Raw genomic sequence first — 22,199 nt, 5'->3', positions numbered from 1 at the left:
TCCCTCCAGACTGTAAGCCTCTTGAGGGCAGGTGCTGTCTTTGGCCTCTTTTCCTAGCTCCTGCGCTTGTCATAATCGCCAGTCATATAGTAGGTGCTTAATAAATGCTGACTCATAATTCCAGTACTTTCCCTCTGGATTATTTTTTATTCCTTCCGTAGCTTGCTTGGTATACACTCGTATGCATGTTGTCCATCCTAGGCGGGCAAGGCCTCTCTTCGGCCTCTTTCTGTGTCTTCTGCACTAAGCCAACGCCTGGCACAAGTAGGCGCTTAATAAATGCTCACTGATAGATCACATGCCAGAAACAGGGGACAATGACAATGGGGGAGGCCGCTGGGGCAGTAGGGGACAGCCGGCCAAGGTTGGCTTCCTGGGGGACTCCCGGGCCGGGGCCCTGGAAATACCCCTCCTCCGGCACGGCCGGGTCAGGGTGCTCGGGGGCGGACGTCGTGGAGGGTGAGCGTGCTCGCTGCACCACCCGCTTCCTGCCCCGGGTTCTGGCGGGGTGTTGGGGGGGGGGGGGGTGGAGGGCCCCTCTCGCTCCCCTCAGTCGGCGGCCACTCCTCCCCTCCGTCCGTCCCGCCCCCGGAACTGACGTCGACAGCTACAGAGGCCGGGAGGGGTCGGCCTCGGGCTGGAGGAGAGACGCGGTGGCCGCGGGGCCGAGGCGAGGAAGGCTCAGAGCGCGCGCCCTCGCTCCCGCCCCCGCCCATCCGCCCGCTGGCCGGTCGGTGAGGGCGGCTAGCGGCCCGACTGCCCAGTTCTGCAGCACAGGCTGTGTGTGCGTGTGCGTGCCTGCGGACGGAGGACGGGGACGGGGCGGGAGGAGCCGCGGCGGGAGATGCGGGCGACTGCGGGCGCCCGGCGGGCTCGGCTCGGCCGCCGCCGCCTCCGCGGCCGTAGCGCCCGTGGGCTGCCCGCGTGAGGAGACGGTGGCGGGGGGCGGCCGCCGCGGCTGAGCGGTGGCTCAGCGGCGTCCGAGGGAGAGGAGGACCTGAGGGAGACCCCCGCGCCCTCGGTGAGTGAGCCTCGCCCCTGTACCCAACCTTTCCTCCTCGGCGCCCCCCCCCCCAGCGCAGCTCTCGTGGCCGCCGCCCACGCCGCGCGCAGGAAGCCAGCGCCCCCTCCCCCCGCCGCTTGGGGGCGGGGCCGGCGGGGGCGGGTTGGGGTGGGCGCGCCCCCCCCCCCCCCCGCAGTCCCCCCCCATTCCCCCTGTCCCGCGCCGCCCCCAGCCCTCTCTAGTCCTCTCCCGCGGAGCCGCATTTCCCCCTCCCCCCATCCCCGCCCACGACTGCGGGATGTTCGGAGGTGCATCCTAGCGTCGGTCCCCAGGGAGCAGCCCGCTCCGGCGGAGGCCGGGAGGAAGGGGCGCCGCCAGCCGCATCCCCACCCACCCCGCGACAAAAGCATCATTGTCTGTGCGGTCCGGGCCGGGAGGAAGGGAGTGAGTTTGATTTTATTCTGTGGCAGGAAGTCGGAAAATGAAAGTGCAGTCTCTGATTACTTGGAGGCCGGGAGGTGCTAGCGCTTCCCAGGACTTTGATCTCCTCGGGGGCGCGCGGGCTCCAGCCTTGCCTCCTCTCTCTGCCGGCCGCGCGTCAGGCGCTGTTTCCTTTCTTTTTCGGATCACCCCTGAATTTCACTTCTGCCCAAGCCCCGCTGTGCCAAGGCTGGTGGTAGCGTTAGCAGGGAGCTGGTCGGAAACGATGTTTTTGTCTCTGCGATCATGCCCCAGTGGGCTCCTTCCAGGTTCGAGGGATGCCAAAGGGAAACGAGATCCTCCGGTTCTGACCTCGGGAAACTCACAGCTCAGTTGGAGGGACGAGACCGTGCTACCGGTTGTACTATGATAAATACGTAGGGTAGGAGAGTTTGAAGAAGGAACCAATCACCGATCGGTGGAAGGACCCATGGCAGGGATGGCACCTCATCTGGACCATGAAACGGAGGAAAAGGGACGGTTTGTTGGCTGATATGGCCAAAAGAGACAACTGCTGCCCTTTTTCCTGCTTTTTTGTAATTTAGTCCCGTCTGACTTTTCCTGGCCCCATTTGGGGTTTTCTTGGCAAAGAAAATATTTTATGTATTTAAATAAAATCGGTAGAGTGCTGTTTGCTTTTTTTTAAATGGCACACAAACTCACTGTCAGACCTTTAGGTTGCTAGGTCATGCCCTTTTTAATGGTTTGATCTTCTAGGAAGAATAATTTTGCTTCTAGAAGAAGTATCATGGTGTCCTGGTTCTAAAAGACGTTGGTTCAGATCTACTAGCTGTGTGATTTTGGGCAAGTCACCGAATTTTGCTAAGTCTCAGTTTACTCCTCTGTCTCTTAGGAGCAATCATCAGGCGGCTTGGCATAGTGGAAAGAATGGTGATCAGAGTCTGGAGATGTGGGACAAATCATTCAAGCTCTCAGCCCCAGGCAACGCTTAAGACTAAATTAGAGAGAAGATGGCCCATTTAGATTGGTAGTGGAGGCACCTCTTTTGGTGCTCCTTCCCCTTAAGAAATTACAAGTCCCTCAAAAAATCCTCGTACAAATACTTACTGACTGAATGATGAAGTGAGGAAAGTGCATCATAAACTTGAATGTACTAGAACTCATTTTTGTTTCTGTAGTGATATCTTTATTAAAATGCTTGATAAATTTTGATTTTCTATCTTAATCTAATACTATTGTATTTCAATTTTGTTTCAAAAGTGTTTAAGTGGAAATCAGTTACATTGTTAATAAAGTATGATTATCTTTTCCAAATGCTGCTATTTGTACTATTTTGTTATATTTTTCCAATAATATTTGAGTACACTCATGGGATTAGGTTTCTTAATTTTTTAATGATCATAATTCACTATTAATTTTGGTCCATTTAATGAACTGAGATAATTTTAGCTATAGTTGAAGTTTTTTTAAACTTGGTTTTTGACAAACAATTATGTTCCCTGTCACTATAGCAACTGAATCTTGACTGTATTGTAAACATGTTTAGAGTGGAAAAGGTCTCACTTAATTAAAGACTTCCTTTTCATAATAAGAAAATATTAACATTACACTATGATATAGATAATATCCTTTATCTCAAAATTAAGAAATCATGCTTTGATATGTATTTTCTCAAATTATGAGAGCTTTGAGTGTTCATTAGATTCAGTTGCAATATATTCAGCATCCCACTTGTGTTAATACCAACTCATTTATTTTGAGAAAAGATCATTATATTTCTCCTTTTTTCTTTGTGCTGAAGAAAGCACAAGTGTCCCCTCTTTCAAGCTGTATTTGAAGAAATCTTGAAATAAAAATAAAGCATATTCTCCTTTTTGAGCCACAGTGACAAGAATACGATTCTTTGTGCTTTTTAAATTTAAATTTTCTTACTATAAGCTCTAGAGAGTCATAAGGTAATGGTTTGAGAGCTGACAGGGTCCTTAGGCCATCTTGTTCACTTTCATTATTTTACACATGAGGAAACTGAAACTAAGGAAAGTTAAATGATTTGCCCAAGATTATATAGGTAAGAAGATAGAGGTGGGCTTTGAATGGAGGTCCAAGGACTCCAGAGGCAATAGTTATCTTTTCTTCTATACAATGCTTTCTCTTCTGTGAGATTTTTTGACAGTTGTCCCTTACACTTAATGCCTTATGTATATTTTGTATTTATATGTATACATATGTCTCTTGAGGGCAGAGAATGATCCATTTTTGTCTTTGTACCAGGGCCTGGCACATAGTAGACACTTAATAAATGTTTGCTGATTGAGTAGAATGTGTTTAAAAACAAGTTGTCTCTTTAAAAAGATATTACTGAAATATGTGTTTATACCATAATTTCAGGAAATAGTATTTAGGAATTAGACACAAGGAATGAGTAGCCAACTAAATCTTGGCTAAGATGTCAACCAAAGAATAGCTTGATATCCTAATTGAATGGGATACTACCAATTGAAGCAACACAGTCACTTAAAATTATTCATTTCAGCATTGCAGTGTTCCTCTTTCTTTGACTGTTGTTCTCAACATTTCCAATTCCAAATGCATACATGTATTTGAAGTCATTCAGTGCCCAGAGAAAATTTATTCTGTAATATGGCTTCTGCATTTGATAGATATTTGACTGATATTACTAATTGATGACCAAAAGTGAAATTATGCCTGTATCTTAATTTCTCATCATTTAAAAAATAATAACACTCATATTTAGATAATGATTTAAAATTTATGAAATGTTTACTACATATCTTATGAAGTAGTGTAGATATTATTTACCCCCATTTTACTGGTTAGGAAACCGAAACTTAGAGAAATTAAGTGATTTGTTCATGATCACATAGCTAGTAAATAGTAGAGTTGGGATCCAAAACCCAGATCTTTTGACTCAAAATCTGTTACTCTTTGTTTTTAAAATCTTATTTTATTGATAGTATTTGTTTTTACAGCATCTTCATTTCCTCAGTAAATCCTTTTTATTTGCCCCATCCAGCAAGCTACACCCCCCCACTCCCTCCCTTACATTCTTTCTGTGCCGCTATTTGACTTGCCATTTTGAGAATATCTTTCATCTTTGAAACTACTCTTTGTCAATCCAACATTTGTGTGCTAAAATGAGCAGATTATGCTTTTATTTTTGTAAATGTAGGTCAGTTATAAATTTGAGGTGCAAAAGCTTTAACTCCATGAGTCATTCTTTCATTAAACATGTGCAAAACATTGGGGGAAATACAAAAATAAATAAGATGGAATCCCTACCTTTAAGGAGTTTATAATCTAGTAAGAATGGTAAGAAGTACATAAAAACTAATGTAGTTTTATTAAAAGGTGATAATAATAAGTTGTCATTTATATACTGCTTTAAGATTTGCAAAGCACTTTACACATTATTTCATTTGATTCTCACAGCAACCTTGTGAGGTAGGGACTATTACCCCTATTTTATAGATGAGGAAAACTAAGCCTGAAAAAGTTAAGTGACTTATCACAAGGTCCCACAGCTAATATGTTTTATATGTATTATATGTATTTATATGTATTATATCTGAGGTAAGAATATTTGAGCCTCAGTTCTCGCAAGATGAGGGAATTGAAGTATATGATCTCTTTAGTTTCTTTCTAGCTCTAAAATTGTATGATCTTATAGAAGGTTACTATTGGAATTCATAGAAGTGGGAAAGAACACTTCTCACTTGGTAAGAAATCAGGGCAGACTTCTTTGGAGGAGGACATTTGAATTTGGGCTTTCTAGTATAAGTAGAATTTCGGCTTTCTAGTATAAGTAGAATTTCAACAACTGCTTGTGAATCTTAATGTGGAGAGTTCCAGATACAGGAAGAAGTGAGCAAAAGTGGAAAAGTGAGATGCTTTTGGAGAATGGTGAATAGTCCAGTTTGTCAGGAAAGGTAGGTTGGAGCTGTGATGAACACAGAGACCCTGCTTTTTATCCACTTCCCCCACAATTGCCTGTAGCATTCTCTTTAGAATGTATGTGGAAATTAGGTTCTTTAGTTAAGTATTTACTGGGTAGAATGAACAGCAGTTTTAACAGGCCTTGTCTGGCAAATATTTGTTTAAATGGAAGCCCTGTGTATCTCTTAAGGCATAATATTCTGCAGAACCATGGTTCATCATTAGAAGTATGGCCCAAAAGAATATGAACCTGGTAAATATGACATTCTAATTCATAAAGATATGCCTCTGCCTTTGGACTGTTCCAAAGACACAAAGCCCTAGCAATGCACATTGATTGACTGAAGTGTAAACACCAGAATGGAGTTGATTTTTAAACATAGTTATTTATCATTGTGGTAGTGCCATTGTAGTCCTTCATGGGTTACTGTTAGTATCAGTGTTAATTATTCTGGAAAGAGTTTTGGTAAATGTATAAAATACTTGGTTGTCTTAAAAAAAAAAAACCTTAGTAAAATACCTGGTTGTCTAAAAAAAAAAAAAACCAAAACCTTAGCATATAGCTCTTTGGTTGACCTAGTATGTAATTTAGAAATAATTTTTCCCTTTAGTACCCCTTTTCTGCATAGTTGGACAGGTGGGACTTCTATACAAACACCTTCAGCAAACTTAATGAAAGTTTTGCTACATTGTGGACTAATTGGAGAATGTTGGCACTTTGAATTCTTCAGAAAGAAAGTACAACAGGGTGTCCATCAGTAGGGGAATGACTGAAACATTATGGTATTTACATGTAGTAGATAAGTATTGTGCTATAAGAAATGATAAGATGGTTTCAGAGAAATCTGGGAAGAATTGTATGAACTCTTGTAGAGAGAAGTGAGTTGAAACGAGACTATTTTAAACTATTTTAACAACATTGCGTAAAAGAACAGTTTTGAAAGACTTAAAGAACTCTGATCAATGCATTGATTCTCCATGATCCCACAGAGTTCCAGTGATGGAGAATGCTACCTACATCCTGACATGTGATGGACTGAATATATAGAATGGGACACTTTTTTGGACATAGGAATTAAAGGAATTTTTGTTGGACTATTGCTTATTTGTTACAAGAGGTTTTGTGTGTGTGTATGAGGAAAAAGTTGAAGGGAAAAAAAGTGCTTGATAATTCAAAAAACAAAAGTTTAACTTGATTAAAAAAAAAACAAAATAGAGCAATTCAAGAATGTTAACCTTCTTTCCCTGATATTTGCCTCTCTTTACAGCACCTTGCATGGTGTCTTGTACACAGTGGATGATCAATATTTTACTTTGATTATAACTCAGGGACCCTAAGGAGCTTAATGAATGACTTGAAGCATTAAACTTCCTGTACCATACTTCAGGATAGTGTTAAGTGGTAATTGATAGATTTGTTTTTTTAATTTATGTTTAAACATGTTGATGATGTTAACTTGTTCAGGTTTTACTTCTAGATGATGAGATTGTAAGGGTATTTTGTGCTCATTTAACCTTTTCTAGTTATTGGCTTCCTGGGAACATATAGTAAGCCTGGGTTTCTTCTATAAAGAACAAGATCTTTCCAGCAGACTGTTTTGAAGTTTTATGGTATGAATAACATCATGGGAGAATTTCTAAGTTGCTTCACCATCTAAAGAAAGGGGGTTGTCGTCACAATGAGATCTTAAAACTTGAGGTTTTGAAGTTTTTTTTCTCTTAAAAGGTCCAGATGATCAAATAAATACCTTTTCATATTTAAATTATGATCCTTGTGGAGCACACATAGAATGATTGACTTTATGAAATAAAACTCAGGAATATGATGTTTGAATCACCTATGCTGCCTATTGATCCACAAATGACAGCTGTGACACTTAAGGGGGAAGGGGATTAAAGGGGTGTGTCATCGACAGTTATTTTTCTCAGTACATATAGTAAATGCGGAGACTAGATCTCTAAAAAGACTGTATTAGTGAGATTTTAAGCTAGAATTTATAGCAGAAGCTTTTTTCAGTTGGTAACCATTATTCTAATTCCTATAATTTGTAGAAATAACATAGTTTTCTTTCTTGATTGCCTGTTGGAAAGGCAAGGGGCTTTTTCTTATGTCATTCTATGTCTTATCTATCTTTTTTTTCCAGCTCACTGCTATGGACAGTGCTATTACACTGTGGCAGTTCCTCCTTCAGCTCCTTCAGGAGCCTCAGAACAAGCATATGATCTGCTGGACTTCTAATGATGGGGAGTTCAAACTTTTACAAGCAGAGGAGGTGGCTCGACTCTGGGGAATCCGCAAGAACAAACCTAGCATGAATTATGACAAGCTAAGCCGAGCTCTCAGATACTACTATGTGAAGGTGATCTAAATACTAATTCTTGATTGCTTAAACAGTCCCAATGAAGAATTGTTTCCTTAATATCTTATGTTTCCTTTAAATAAGTTCATGTAGAACCTTTGTAGTTTTAAATTTAGATTAAGGGTCCATATGTTCCAGCTGTATTTCTGTAGACTTTCACCTTGTATTTTCCCTCCACAGATACTGTCAGTACTGATTGTACCTATGTTTAAAAGAACAAAGCAAATGTAAGATTAGAATACAACAAATTTGGGCTCTTGTAGCTAGGTAATTTTTTCTTTTCAATTTTACAACTTGATTTTTTTTAGTGTACTATGTTTGTGTCAGCATTTGACTTTTCCTTTAGTTCTTTAATCCATAGTGTATGGAATCAGTACATTAATAAATGGCTGTTAATGACTTTCTAGAGTTACCTTCTTTGTTAAAATATATTTCTTATTTTATATATACTTATTTAAAATACATTCGACACTGAGATAAAATAGTTGGATCAAATAAATAGTTCAGCAAATCTTTACTAAGTATCTACTTTGTGTTAAGCAATGACCTTTAATTCATTAACCTCAACAAATGGTTTGTCTTTTTGCTCCTTCTGTGTAATTTTACTAGATAAGAAATTACTTGGGTTTCTGAGGTAAGTGGGAGCCTTAGCAGTAGTGTAATGTTTTGATTGTGATGACTTGGTTTTTACTTTCTCAGGATAGGTGTAGTTTACATCTATAGAATTTTGTGATCTGAAACCTAGCAGTTTTTGACTTATGATTTTCACGGTTGGGAATATTAAAATATTCCAGCCTTTGTGGAGAATGTCAGTGGTATTATTACATAATAATTCAGATGTTTGTATATTTTTCCCTGTCTTGGATTTTGAAGTGTCTTAATTTCTCTACTGGGGAATCTCATGTATCTAAGAAGTATTTTGACAACTTGTCCTAAGAGGAATAGCAACTAAATTAATGAGGGGGGTATAAGAATGTGCTTATTTTATTTATCTACAGAATATCATCAAAAAAGTGAATGGTCAGAAGTTTGTGTACAAGTTTGTCTCTTACCCAGAGATTTTGAACATGGATCCAATGGCTGTGGGGAGGATTGAGGGAGACTGTGAAACTTCAGGCTTCAATGAAGTCATCACCAATTCAAAAGATTTGGAGAATGGAGGGAAAGAGAAGCCACCTCAGCCATGTGCCAAGGCCTCTAGCCGCAATGACTATATACACTCTGGCCTCTACTCTTCGTTTACTCTCAACTCTTTGAACTCCTCCAATGTAAAGCTTTTCAAGTCTATAAAAATTGAGAATCCAGCTGAGAAACTGGCAGAAAAAAAATCTCCCCAGGAGCCAACACCTTCAGTCATCAAATTTGTGACAACACCCTCCAAAATGTCATCAGTTGCACCTATTCCTTCTACCGTTTCAGCTGGCCCAGCTATTTCTACAGCTTCAGAAGAAACCCTCCAGGCCTTGGAGACTCTAGTTCCTCAAAAAATGTCTTCTCCAGAAACTCCACCTTCCATACCCTATATTATGACCACTTTTACCACCACACCTCCTGTTTCTTCCATATCTCCCTCTTTGCAGAATCCTTCCAGATCACCTTCACCACCCTTGAGTCCTAATGCAGACCTAGACATTGACACAGATATTGACTCAGTGGCTTCTCAGTCGGTGGGCCTCCCTCAGAACTTTTCATTGGAGCCCAAAGATCAGGAGTTAGCACTGCTAGAGAAAGAGAGCACAAATCCTTCATCAAGGTCCAAGAAACCCAAAGGGCTAGAGCTGGCACCTACTCTGGTGATCACAGGCAGTGATCCAAGCCCCCTGGGAATATTGAGTCCCTCTCTCCCTACGGCTTCTCTCACTCCTGCACTTTTTTCACAGGTAGCTCTTCCCTTCTTTTAATGTCAGGATTGTTTGCTTTTACATAACTTAAACAAAAAAATTTAGCCATAATTTAAGCACTCAGTCTGCTATTACCTTTTGATTTGCCTTATAGTTACTGAAAAGGTTAAGTGTGACCCTTTGAATCATACTTTACCTTTAAATCAACCCCATCTCCTTTTTTTTTTTTCTTACTTAAGCAACACAACCCATAAGAGTTTTGGTATAAAAAGAGTGGCAGATATTGTTTTAAAGGCAAGCAGCCTCATTTGGGTTCCCTCCCCAAGTAAATAAGGGTCTTTTTCTTTTTTTTTTTTGCTATGTAAATTTGGATGTTGGCAAAGACCAAGAACAGTAATTGTGTTTTCTAACACTGAGACTTTTTTGTAGTCAAGTTTCAGTGTTAGAAAACAATAGGTACTGAGAACTCTTAAAAATTCCCAGTATGATGTTGTGTAACAGGTTTGCACAGTTACGTTAGATATTCATTAACTTGCTCATCCCACATAACATTTTTAATAGGTGGATTACTCCCATGTTAGTTTCAGGCTTTCTCTTCATTAAGGAGAAAATATGCCTCCATGAATGAGTCTTACCTTCTGTTCTTTTTCACTTGGAAAAAAGAACCAGTGGATCAGAATCAGTTTTCTTACTTGGGGAAACCCCTGGAAAGAAAGAGAAAGAACTTATTGTTGCCTTTATTTTTCTTGGGCTATTAAAGTGGTGATGGGGGTTTTGCCTTTTGTGTATTTTTCAGATTTGGAGAAAGCTTTGGACTATTATGTATGTGACACTATCTGGGATATCAGTGATTTAATTTGGTAAATGTTTCTGTCTTGTTTATTACAGACTCCTATCTTACTGACGCCAAGTCCCTTGCTCTCCAGTATCCACTTTTGGAGCACTCTCAGTCCTGTTGCTCCTTTAAGTCCAGCCAGACTGCAAGGTGCTAACACCCTTTTCCAGGTAAATTATATGCTGCATTTCATCATTTTCAGAATTTATATAATGTGGCAAGTCTAAAATTGAGAATCAGGGCAAGAATACAGTGTCCCACTGTTCACTTCGTAGCTTGTAATTAACATGTTTCTGTTGTTAGTTTTATAAAGTAAAAGAAAACCAGCATCTATGATAAATATCCACCTCAAAGCAAGATTCCTTTTTTTGGTTGTTTCGTATCATATGAATTTGAGTTAGAGCTGCAGTTGTTAAATACTTAAATGATGTCCCTCCTCAAATTTCTCCCACCATTTTAAACTCCGAAAGGAGCCATTTTTTGGTGAATATAGCTAAGTGTACTGTAACAGATTGAATGTAGTAAATATCCTATTAGTTGAACAGACAACAAGCTCTTGAGGTCTTTAGCTTTTATTCTGTTAAAAAAAAATGTTGCTTTCTGTAGTTTCCCTGAAAGAATAGATACTAAATGTATTACCTCACAGATCTAGAAATATGCTTAATTCATAATGATTAAGGAATTGGTTATCCATTTTAAGGACTATCCCATCTCTTTACCTCTTTCTTTTGATCATTTAACTGCTTATTTGTTCTTTTTTTTTTCCTTTATGGAGGGGGCAGGGCAGTTGGGGTTAAGTGACTTGCCCGAGGTCATACGGCTAGTAAGTGTTAAGTATCTGAGGCTGGATTTGAACTCAGGTCCCCCTGACTCTACGGCCGGTGCTCTATTCACTGTGCCACCTAGCCACCCCTGCTTATTTATTCTTTCAGTAAGTAGATGGAATAAGGAAAAGGAAATAAAATTAATGCAGTCAGTAGTTTTATCCTTAACAGCTTTAAAAATAATATTTTTTTAAAAAAGCTTTTAGACTGCACTAAGACTTTTGGAACACCCAGTATAAAACTTTAAAGTTTGTGGAGTGCTTTAGATATCTTATCTCCTTTGGTCATCACAACACTGTGAGGTGCTTCATTATACCTGTTTTTACAGATGAGGAAAATGAGACAGATGGGTTGAATGACTTGGTCATATAATATCTGAGGCAGGATTTGAACCCAGGTCTTCATGTCTCTACATCCAGGGCTTTAGCTTCCTCCCTCAAGTTAGTAAATGAACCATAAATTATTGACTGAAATTAAATTCCCAGAGATTGTTTGTATTCTGTTTATCCGTATTTCCTTGCCCTTTATTAGCAGAGATAATTAAGAGTTTATAGAATGGTCTGCAAAGCACACTGAAGCCTTCCTGTGTCACTTTTTTTCAGGATCTATGACATAAAAACTGTAGGCAGAACTTCCTTATAATGAAGTACTTCTGGTACCTCAGTAACTAAACCCCCCAGATGGATTCTATTATTGACATTTTACCAAATTCTACTCTATAGTGAAACATTTTATTTTATTTTTCCTTTTTTTTTTTTTTGGAAAGCCATTGGCGCTAAGTGACTTGCCCAAGGTCACACAGCTAGTTTTTGTGTTAAGTGTCTGAGGCTGGATTTGAACTCAGGTCCTCCTGACCCCAGGGCCGGTGCTCTATTCACTGTACTAACCTAGCTGCTCCGTGAAACATTTTTGAAAGTTTCCACTGCGTTTTTTTAATGATATCTGAAAGGGAGATGAAGAGAGGCAATGACAATAACAGTATTACATTTGATTTATCAGCTGGTTTCCAACTTTGTAATAGTGACTTATCTTTGTTAAGAAAATAAAACTTAAGGGGCAGCTAGGTGGCACAGTGAATAGAGTACCAGCCCTGGAGTCAGGAGAACATGAGTTGAAATCCAGCCTCAGACACTTAACATTTAATAGCTGTGTGACTTTGGGCAAGTCACTGAACCCCAGTTGCCCTGTCTTCCCCCCCGCTCCAAAAAAGAAAAGAAACTTACATAGAGGGAGATTATCTGAATGTAGGTTGTATTGTTTGCCCAAGCCTGGCTTATATAAAAGCTTGGTGCAACCTATAATATAGTAGACTTGGTTTTTTTCCCTATATACACATCTGTCTTCCTGGGTATATTTTTTTCCACCTTCAGAAGAGAACGTTTTTGGAGAATGACCTAAAATTGAACCAGTGTATTTGTGTTATCAGTTTCCATTATAGGATAATGGGGTAGAGTGTTGACCATTTAATTTTATGAAAAAAACTTAATTTTTATAAATAAAGTTTCTGTAGTCAGGGCATGTGCTTTGATGATAACCAGTGACTGCCTTTGGCAAGAAATTGGTCCTGTTAGCTACTGCAGAAGTTGTGCTGCAGGGAGTTCAGTAGACAGAGAATGAAAGTTGAAATTGAATAATAAGATTATAATGTGTTTTATTTTCTTTCTCAGTTTCCTTCTGTCCTGAACAGTCATGGGTCATTTACTCTGTCTAGCCTGGATGGACCATCTACACCTGGCCCCTTTTCTCCAGATCTGCAAAAAACATAGCACATGCACTTGTGGAAGGAAAACTAAGGAACAAAGAAGAAATAGACATTCAGCATGATCATATTTAAAATGAGCAGTTGTAATTCCACAATGCTGATAATGGACTATTGTGATTTTTGCCATTCCCATTTAAAATGCCTTTTCAGAGTTTTCTTTGATAGGACTCGAGTTGGGACTGTGTATGGAAACGCCTTAATTGGAGTCTAGACTCCATATGTCCCTTTTGCCTCTCCTTTATCCTCCCTCTTCATTTTGGGTAAAAGGAGTTTTTTTGTTTTTGCAAAATACAGAGATGGAATAGTGTTTTGATATGAGCAAATGAGAACAAAAGTAATATTTTGGCTACTGGAACCTGTTGGCAGGAAAGAAATTCACACTTGTAATAGATTATTTCAAGAAACCATCAGATGGATGAAAGTGGCCACACCTTGAGTTTCTTGGTGTCTTCTCTCCCACCATGAAGAATATACTGTCAGTAATAACTGTTAAATGGTCATGACAAAGAAGTGTTGTTCCTCCTTCATACAGAGTGAGGGAGGCCATTTTGCAGTGAATTATAGTATATGTAAAGCAACCCAGAAAGAAGCATCTAGTTTACATTTCTTCAGGGTGAATCTCTCCGTTACCATAAGCCATGTGTGATCTTGTCTGAACCTGTCAACAGTGGGATCCTCTTTTTCTGCTTCACCCTGAGGGGGGACTCTTTAAACCTGAAGGGAAGGGCACTGATTTATAAGACAGTGCTTGGAAGACTCTCTGAGAAGATGAGACACTGCATCCAGCATAGAAACATTGACTGTACTGCATTCTGGGTGGTATAGTTGTACACCCACTAAATACAGATGGTGAATAGGCTATATTGTGAGGATGATGCTGCATTATTGAAAACTTAGGACATATTTAGTTAAGATGCCTAATTGAGCAACCTGAAAGAACATTTGTGGCTTTTTCAGTCAAGAAGATACCCAAAGTACAGGACCCATTTCTGTTCATAGTAACTCAGGTTCTGCTGTGCATTGTTTTCTTACTTCCTTTTAAAATTTGAAGTTGTGTGATATTTTTGAAGAATTAAGAGAAAGGTGAAAAGTGAAGTCCTCAAAATCAGCATTGAGGTAAAGAAGTACTTATTTTGTAGGGATATTTTTATCTTAATGGGTGGGGAGTTTACTTGAGAATACCCATACTTTGGTTTGGGGTTCAGGTAATGAGAAATGCAGGCTTTCATCTCAGAGTCACTGAACTTGCTTTAATTTGCCAAATGTCAACTATGTGGTAGAAATCGTTCCCTGTCCACGTGAGGTGAATGTAGCTTTTCCAAATTCAAGAAACTGGACTGAGGCCAGCATCATAGTTGGGTACTGTGTTGATATTTTTGGCCTGGAAGTCTAGATTCAGATAACTTCCCCAGATTGAATTTCTCGTTCATTGCTAGACATAGCATAAGATTTTATTACACTGATGAAATGGGATGAGGGAAGAACTTGCATGCTTACTGCTTGTGCTGGGGATAAAGAAACGAAGGATTCCAGATGACAATAAATCAACTCAGCACCTTCCAGCTGCACAAAATTCACTTTAAATTTGTTTTTATACTGTATAGAGTATTCTTATATATGAGACTTTAATTAGAAGAAAGTAGCTGGCTACATAATTTTGATATAGATTGTATTCATAACTTGTGTAACCAGAGGTCTCAAGATTTTGTAACATTACTTGCTTGCCCAATTTTGGTGTGGAATGGTGTCTTTCCGTCTTAAAATAGTCTCTTTCTGTGCCTAGTGGATCAATTTTAATATGTAGCTTGATTGACTGGGAGTGGAGGGAAAGGATATATTCAGGGAACTGCCTTCATATATTTTGAAGTTTTGGAGGTTATGTTGCTGGCTCATTTGTGGAGTATCAGCATAAGGAACCCATCCATTCCTGAGATGTGCAATAGCAATGCGGAAAGGTAGATGTAGTTAGTGACCAGGAGCAGTAATTTGGATTATTTAGTTTGCACATCTCTTTGAAAATTAAACCTCCAATAGCACTTTCTGAGCTAATATTCTTAGTATACTTAAACTCTTTTGTACTTTGTAATATAAGTAGATGCTGTGGGTTCAAGTTACCTGGGAGTTTTAAAATTGTTCAGCACTAACAAAAAATTTATTTTCATGAGGAATGAAGCCATTGCATTGTTTTCCAAGATCATATCTTTGGTCTCTGTGCATTTCCTGTCTTTAAGGATAGGGATGTTGGGGAACTAGATGGTACCATTAAAGGCAACTTAATGGAAACCAGTTTTATCTGATTTTCCTCAAATATATCTGCCCCTGCAACTTTAGAGAGGTATGTAGCCATAACTGGTTGATTGTGATCTGCTTTCTCTTTATGAGATCATCCTTATTTGAGGGAAGATTAGTGATTCTTTTATCATTGGGAACCTTTCTGTTCTTTTTAAAAATGAGACATTTCCAAGTGTAACTCATTTGAACAAGGCTATCATGATCATCTTGTTCCTAACCTACCTCCTTTAGGCAAAAACTCAGTATCAGAATCTTTGGAAAATATAGAGATATTTATCAGAAAGTTAGCATCCCATTTAGGATCAATGGTTATGGAGAAGGCTGATATAAATGTGTACTAGTTAAGTCTGATTATCCATCATGTTATTAGGATGAATGCTGTTAGCCAAGAGTAGCTTAAGTGAAAGAAGGAAAGCTAGTTGAACTGGGTAGTAGGAGCTCTGCTGTAAGACTGACTTTCTTATCTTTTCTTTGCCATCTGACCCATATTATCTTGCAACAACTTTCTAATCATTCCTCAAAATGTTCTTCCTCATTAAAGATATTATGCTGCCTTACATTCAAAATCAAATCATAGTCTGCTGCTAGTAATCTTTATTCTATAAAATGATGTGTTGCAGTGATTTGGGATTGATAACATATGTTATAATAAGATGAAAACTTCTGCTAATTCATTTTTCATAATCCTGAAATTGTGAAGGACATACTCCAGGTAATTTTGCTTGTTCTCCAATCCTTTTAGTAAAACTGTATCCAAACCATGTAAAATATATGTTCAACACATTTTTAAAGCTCTTCAGGAAAGGAGATTTGACAAATTTGTTAAGTATTTTTAGCAGTCTGTGTACTGTATAGTATTCCTTTGGCATCACCTAAGGCTTGGACCCTTTTCTCCTGGTGCGACATCTTGGGCTCTTTGTGGTTATTTGCTTCCTGGGATAATCTGGTTCTGAGGGAGGTAGATACTGTAATATTTGTTTTTTCTAGTTCCATGGAAAGAGCTTTGAATCTCTAGGATTGTTGGTTAAGCACTTTCAGAGGATACCTAGTCAAACCCAGGAAGTTTTCCTTACATTCTGGAAGGAAAAGTAAGTTCAGCAGCCTCAGAAATACATGTAGGGAATATTAGAGAATTGACTCAAGTTTAACTGGAAAAGCACTTTAAGGGCCTAGGCCTATATATGTGCTGTTGTTTCAGAGAGAATTCAGAGCTCACTGTAGACTATTTACTAGGTTATTTCCAGACTCTCAGTAAGGCTTAGAAAGAAAAACAGAACCCTAGAATTCCAGCACTTTAACTCTAGGGAATAGCATCACTTCATTTACATTCACACCCAGTATTGAATGTTGTTGTCCAATAACATTGCTTTTTGCTGATACTGAAGCACTGGTTTCCTGATTCTGTGTTCTGATAGTGAGCTGTTTATGCAGTCAGTTTAATGACACTCATAGACATTCATGCATTATTGTCCTTAAATATATTGCTTCCAAGTTTAGCCTTGAAAAAATCATGTATGCTTACAGGGGGTAGGTTATTCTTGTATTAGATTTTTCCTTTTATGCAAATATCTCCATAATAGATTTGGAATTTTGTATATGAGTATGCTCCTCACTTCTATGAAACTTAGCATTCTCTTTAAAAAGTTGCCAAATAAAAAGGCCCAAACGAACTGGGTAAAATAATGTAAATTGGCAATTGACAGTTGATGTTCCCATTTCTTCCCCCTCACCATTAACCATGTGACTAATTTTCATTTTACTGGGAAGAATTATTTCTAGCCTTTATGTAATCATTTTATTAAAAATTTCAGGATTATTTCAAATTATTTTACTGTATACTTACGTGGCCTGTTTCATGCTTCATTGGAAGATTTTGTTTGGATATAAGGGAACATTTTTAAGTTCTAAAGGGAAGTTTTTAGGGATAGGTGTATGCTATTCCAGTCTGATTTGTTTCCCTTTCTCCTTTTGTCCTTTTTTGAATGATAAATCAGGTTTTGAAATACAGAATTCTACTTTCTGAAGTGCCATTTTTATGATGTATCTAGAATTTTATGTATAAAAAATAATTGATGGGAGTGGTAGGTCTATTAGATGAAACCTAAAGGTGGTATGAATTACAAGACCACTAGAAAAGCAGGAGAGATACCAATAGTGTCTTCTGTCGAGTCTAACAGTGTCATTTCTCAAAGGGACTTGCATAGGGTAGTTTGATGCAGTTAATTTTCCCATCCATAATAGCTTAAATGAATTAGAGATTAACTTTAATTTTTCTCGTCAGTGAACTGGTTGGACGATATGCTCTTTAAAAAAAGCATCTTGTTACATATGCCTGCTTAGTTTTGTGTCCAAAATAGGTTGTGTGGGTGGTTGTTTTTCAGATGTTGCTTTTACTTCCTAAAACAAAGTACCCTGCTCTGCCTCTTAGGTTATCAGAAGAACCACCACTGAAGCTTTTGCACCCTGTAATCTAGAATTCTCCTGTGTGGGCCTAGTAACCAGCAAGGAAAAGGGATGGTTCTGACTTGATTTTTAGTTATTGGGTATAGTTTTTTGGCAAGAAAATCTTCTTTTGCCTTGTAAACCGAGCACATTTGAGGTGCTGATGTAGACTAAATATTCCCCTGAGAACTACCATTTTTGCCCAGAGCCACCTTCCTGAAAAGATATTTTAAGGAAAACATCAATAGTCTACCAGAAAATTGTTATAGTTGAGGTGTTGACATTTATACTTACCATTTTGAAAGTGATTTGTGAGAGGTAATATTGGCTTTAACTTTAACTTAGGAGCATCCTACAAAGAACAGGAAATTCAAACTTCTGTTAAAATGTTTAATGAAACTTTTAATAATTAGAATATTCTTGGGAAAGTGAATAAACATATTAAATGACAGTAACTCTGGTCTCCTAGGTATAATATACATCTGACAGTTTTGTCAGTTTTAAAATTTTATTTTTTAATATTTAATTGAGAGACTGGAACATTTCCTTCCAAGTCATTCTGGCATATTGGCTAATTGTGTGTGTGTATGTGTGTGTATATATATATATATATATATTTTTCAGAGGAATATATATTATTCATCCTTTAGACTAGGATGATTCCTAGGCTATATATTTTATACTAAAACTAAAATTTTGCTGCACTTTGCAGTTATCACATCACTTTTTAAAAGTTTAATGCCTTGCACATTTCAATTTCTTATTTTAAAAAATATCAGTAAATACAAAGTCATAGGCCTTAATATGGACTATTGCTTGCCAACTTAAAAAAAAACAACCAGTGCTATTATGACATGTAATTTTGAAAAATCATCATATACTTTGGTCTGTTATATTGGTATAAGATTGGGCAAACAGAATTTTTAAACAATAATCTTCATTTACTTTTGCTTCTCTGTCGAGACTGTATTCATCAGGTTGCTTGCAGCATAATTATAGGGATTTATACTGAAATTACTATTCTTAAAATAGAGAAATGTGACCATGGATTGAAAGACTAGGAGTTGGCCTTTATTGCCTGTTTTAACCCTTTGAAGAGTGCATTGTCAGTGGAAGGAGAAATTCCAGAGTTGAAAGAATACCTTGAGATGAGTGCTGTTCTCAGCCTACCTTCCTTACCTTGATCATTCAGGTAATGGGACCCTAGGAGAGTTCTGTTAGGGCACGCTTACGACCTGTTGGATTGAGGATGACCTAAAGCTGGGCCAGAACTCTGGCAAACTAAATAACCTAATATGATTGGACGACAGGGGTAGGATGCTATTTGCTTGCTGGTGCAGATCTATTTGTTGTGCTGTCATGCATCATTATTAGCACTGTTTTCATAACTGGAAGCACTTAATTTTTTGTTTTAATTTTTAGTTTTTTGACTGAAGGCTTCAGAGGATCAGGGAATGGAGGTTATTACTATTTTATAATTTCTGGAATTTGTACTGTTTGGGGGGGGCAAATGAATTCACAAATCTGATTATTCTACTAGGCTTTTTGAGGTGTTGTATTTTGGCTAGAATGTTTTTAAATATACAAACTTTTAAAATTGTGCTGTACAGAATGTGATTTTTATGATTTGCCTTTTATGGAGTTGCACAAAACTTTTTAATGTATCAGGTTTCAAATTTCTTCTCTGTGTGACCATTGTTACTTATTGTTCATTGTGGTGTGGAGGGAAATTGTGTCCCTTCTAAAAACATTTCATATATTTTTGTTTATTGGTGCAGTGTTACCAGATGGCCTTATGTACATTACATTCATTGCTTTTGTGATACAATAGCATATTTTATGTACTCCCCTGTACAGTATTAGTGAATCTATCAGTGAGATGCATTTCTAAGAGATAGCAAATAAGTTGATATAGTTAATTCTTGATTATTCAAAGGGTCTTTATTCAGTTTATTATTAGTATAAATCCTACATCCAATCTACAACTGTTTCTTTTCCTTCTGCCTTTGGACAATTTCACTTATTGTGACTAGGGGAAATTAAACAGATGAATTCATAAATTAATTTTTATACCTGTTGACTTAAGAATTTGGTATGAGGAGATTGATACTATTCACTAAAATGAGGCTTTAAAATTTCTTATTTCTGTATTTTAGCTTTTCTATCTCTTGTCTCTTATTCTAATAGATAATCAGGAGTTGGCTCAAAAAATAAGACTATATAGAGATTTACTTTGTGAAGAACAAACTAGTAAATTCTCCATGGTCCTTGTTTTGCTAGATCGGCTAAAGAGCGCTTTTGTGTCTGTGAAAAGTATATGTATACAAGAGATGGTTGGGACTGAATAGTTAATGGGGAATAATTTTAATGTTCTTTGGAAATTACATTGGTTGAACTATTCAGATGTTGGTAATATGTGTGATTATGTCTTTGATGAAACTAAGAACTTAAAATTAGCTGAGGCTAAATAGATTTGCACTCTTGGGTTTCATTCACCCAGTCCATGGAGTGGATTTTTTAAAAAGCATACCAACCTGTGAGAGTTTTACTCTGTAAACACTGGCAGGTTTTACATCAGAGAAGATGCGTAATTTCAGAAACAGGTCTTAGTTTGGGATATGTGGTAATGAAAAATTGCCAGAGTGCTTTCTTTATACTTAAATCAACTTAACTGGGAACAGTTGCTTCTTTGTAATTTTTTTTCCTTGTTCATTTTATTGAAATTGTATCTAATATCTAGTATCTACTGCCATTGTAAAGAAATAATGCTTGTGTTGCTAGTGTATAATGCAAGTACATATGTAGTAAAAACAAGACAAAAAAAGCTAGACAACTATTGAAATGTTGATTAATCCCTGGTCTTTATTAATCCCAGTATAATTTACATTAGAGAGACCTTCAGAGTGTTACAACATGAAAAAGGTTGGAAAGTGCAAAAAATATTAGTGCTGATGGTTCCACTAGAGAGAAACTGCCATATCTTCTGGCTGAGCAATACTGATGCACTGTGGGGAACTAATAAAGGGATGATCTTCAAGGTTGATCAGGACTATTGGGCAGCTAGAATTCAGAATTTTTGTGTTTAAACATAGCAAAGAGACTTTATCACAAGGATTAGATCAATGAGGAAAAGGTTTGTTTTTGCACTTTGAGGACTTTAAAGCATGCTGCTTTTAAAAGAAAAAAATATCATTGATAACCTGAGCATCTCCTACTCTTGTGAGGGGCTGCTCTCAATAATCAGGTGATTTTTTAAAAAAAATTAAGTAACTTCTGTGCCCGTGAGTGTGCACGTGCATGGGTGTGTGCACACACATATTATAGTGGCAATGTGTACCTTTTTAAAAAAATTAAATAGGTTTTAGAAAACTATTTTGTGTAAGAACTGACAGAGGGATTTGCTTTGTATAATGCAAGCTGGCTTTAAAAAGCATTGTAGCGAATTTATTCAAATACAAAATCATGCATATATGTTAATAGTTATATGTGCAACCAGACATGCAAAACAATTGTATTTTTTTAATAAATATTTTTAACAAAATGTTTTCCTGTATGAATTATTTCTTTGTCTTCTATTAGTCATTGGGGCCAAGAATCCAAAGTCAAGCTTGCTGATTTATAGTTTGAGATTTCTACCCTCTTCCCTTTGTTGCCCATTCTTAAACCTGTGACACTGTTCTCCATGATCTTTCAAAGGTGATTCCTGTGACTGTCATGGGTTTCAAACTCATGCTGATGGCCTTCTGTACCCTGGCAATTAGGATGTTCTCCTTGATGCTCCCTGCATGTTTTCCCCTGGAATCGTGGCTTCTGAAAGGAGTAGTTCCTTGTATCATTGTCCAGAGGCCCTGAAATAGACCAGTTTTACTATCTCCTGGTCACACTGATGAAGACTTATTTGTGGGACAGGGATGAAGTCTGGTCTTTGGCTACTGTAGTGATCAAATCCTATGGTTTCCCATCAATCAACAAGTACTGATGAAGAGCTTACTATATACTTGGCACTAGGGATACAGATAGAAAGAATGAAAAAAAACCCTTACATTCTAATCCTCCTGTCCGTGGTTCTTCAGAGGGTCAGTCAAAAGACGCAGAGCATGAACTTGATCAGGTCTATGTTGGAGGCAGACTTCATCCTAGTAGGCTTACTCTTCCTACTTATAATTTAGCCCCAGCAAGCTCATTTTTACTAGGTACCCTATTACATAGAATTCATAGGAAAATAGACTTGGTATGAGTAGGGCACAGGAATTTTCATGGATCATAGATTTGAAGCTGGAGGGGGCCTTTAGAAGTCATCTAATTGAGCTCCCTCAATTTATAGATGAAGGAGACTAAAAATATAGCAAGGTTAAGTGATTTGTCCCAAGTCCCACAGGTACTAAGTAATGAGTGATAAATGGGAAAGTCAGGATTTAAACCTAGGTTCTTGGAATTCCAAATCC

General features: G+C 38.1%; 1 protein-coding gene across 3 annotated transcripts; it reads left to right on the top strand.

Annotated features, from left to right (window-relative positions):
- Positions 1-718: 718 nt before the first annotated feature.
- Positions 719-21,295, top strand: ELK4 (ETS transcription factor ELK4). 3 transcript variants are annotated; one of them, XM_069074685.1, is made up of 6 exons: positions 881-1,021; positions 2,337-6,800; positions 7,543-7,758; positions 8,757-9,638; positions 10,488-10,604; positions 12,926-21,295. In XM_069074685.1, the coding sequence occupies exons 3-6, from the start codon at positions 7,552-7,554 to the stop codon at positions 13,022-13,024; spliced, it is 1,305 nt and encodes a 434-aa protein (XP_068930786.1). In that variant the 5' UTR covers positions 881-1,021; positions 2,337-6,800; positions 7,543-7,551; the 3' UTR covers positions 13,025-21,295. The 3 variants fall into 3 exon arrangements, with proteins under 3 accessions (XP_068930787.1, XP_068930786.1, XP_068930788.1); XM_069074687.1 differs by lacking the exon at positions 881-1,021 and adding an exon at positions 1,299-1,447; XM_069074686.1 differs by lacking the exon at positions 2,337-6,800 and having other exon boundaries at positions 719-1,021.
- Positions 21,296-22,199: the final 904 nt, after the last annotated feature.

This window comes from Petaurus breviceps, unplaced genomic scaffold, assembly GCF_028583685.1.
Source record: "Petaurus breviceps papuanus isolate PSGF00001 unplaced genomic scaffold, PetGlider_PUasm1.0 90895, whole genome shotgun sequence".
In the NCBI taxonomy this organism is placed as follows: Eukaryota; Metazoa; Chordata; class Mammalia; order Diprotodontia; family Petauridae; genus Petaurus; species Petaurus breviceps.
The sequence above is the reverse complement of the archived record's forward strand: the minus strand, read 5'-3'. Positions and strand labels throughout refer to the sequence as shown.

Coding starts and splice junctions, on each gene's coding strand:
- ELK4 (XM_069074686.1), top strand. CDS start 7,552: ATGGACAGTGCTATTACACTGTGGCAGTTCCTCCTTCAGCTCCTTCAG. Junction 7,759..8,756: donor TCAGATACTACTATGTGAAG/GTGATCTAAATA, acceptor ATTTATCTACAG/AATATCATCAAAAAAGTGAA. Junction 10,605..12,925: donor GTGCTAACACCCTTTTCCAG/GTAAATTATATG, acceptor TTTCTTTCTCAG/TTTCCTTCTGTCCTGAACAG.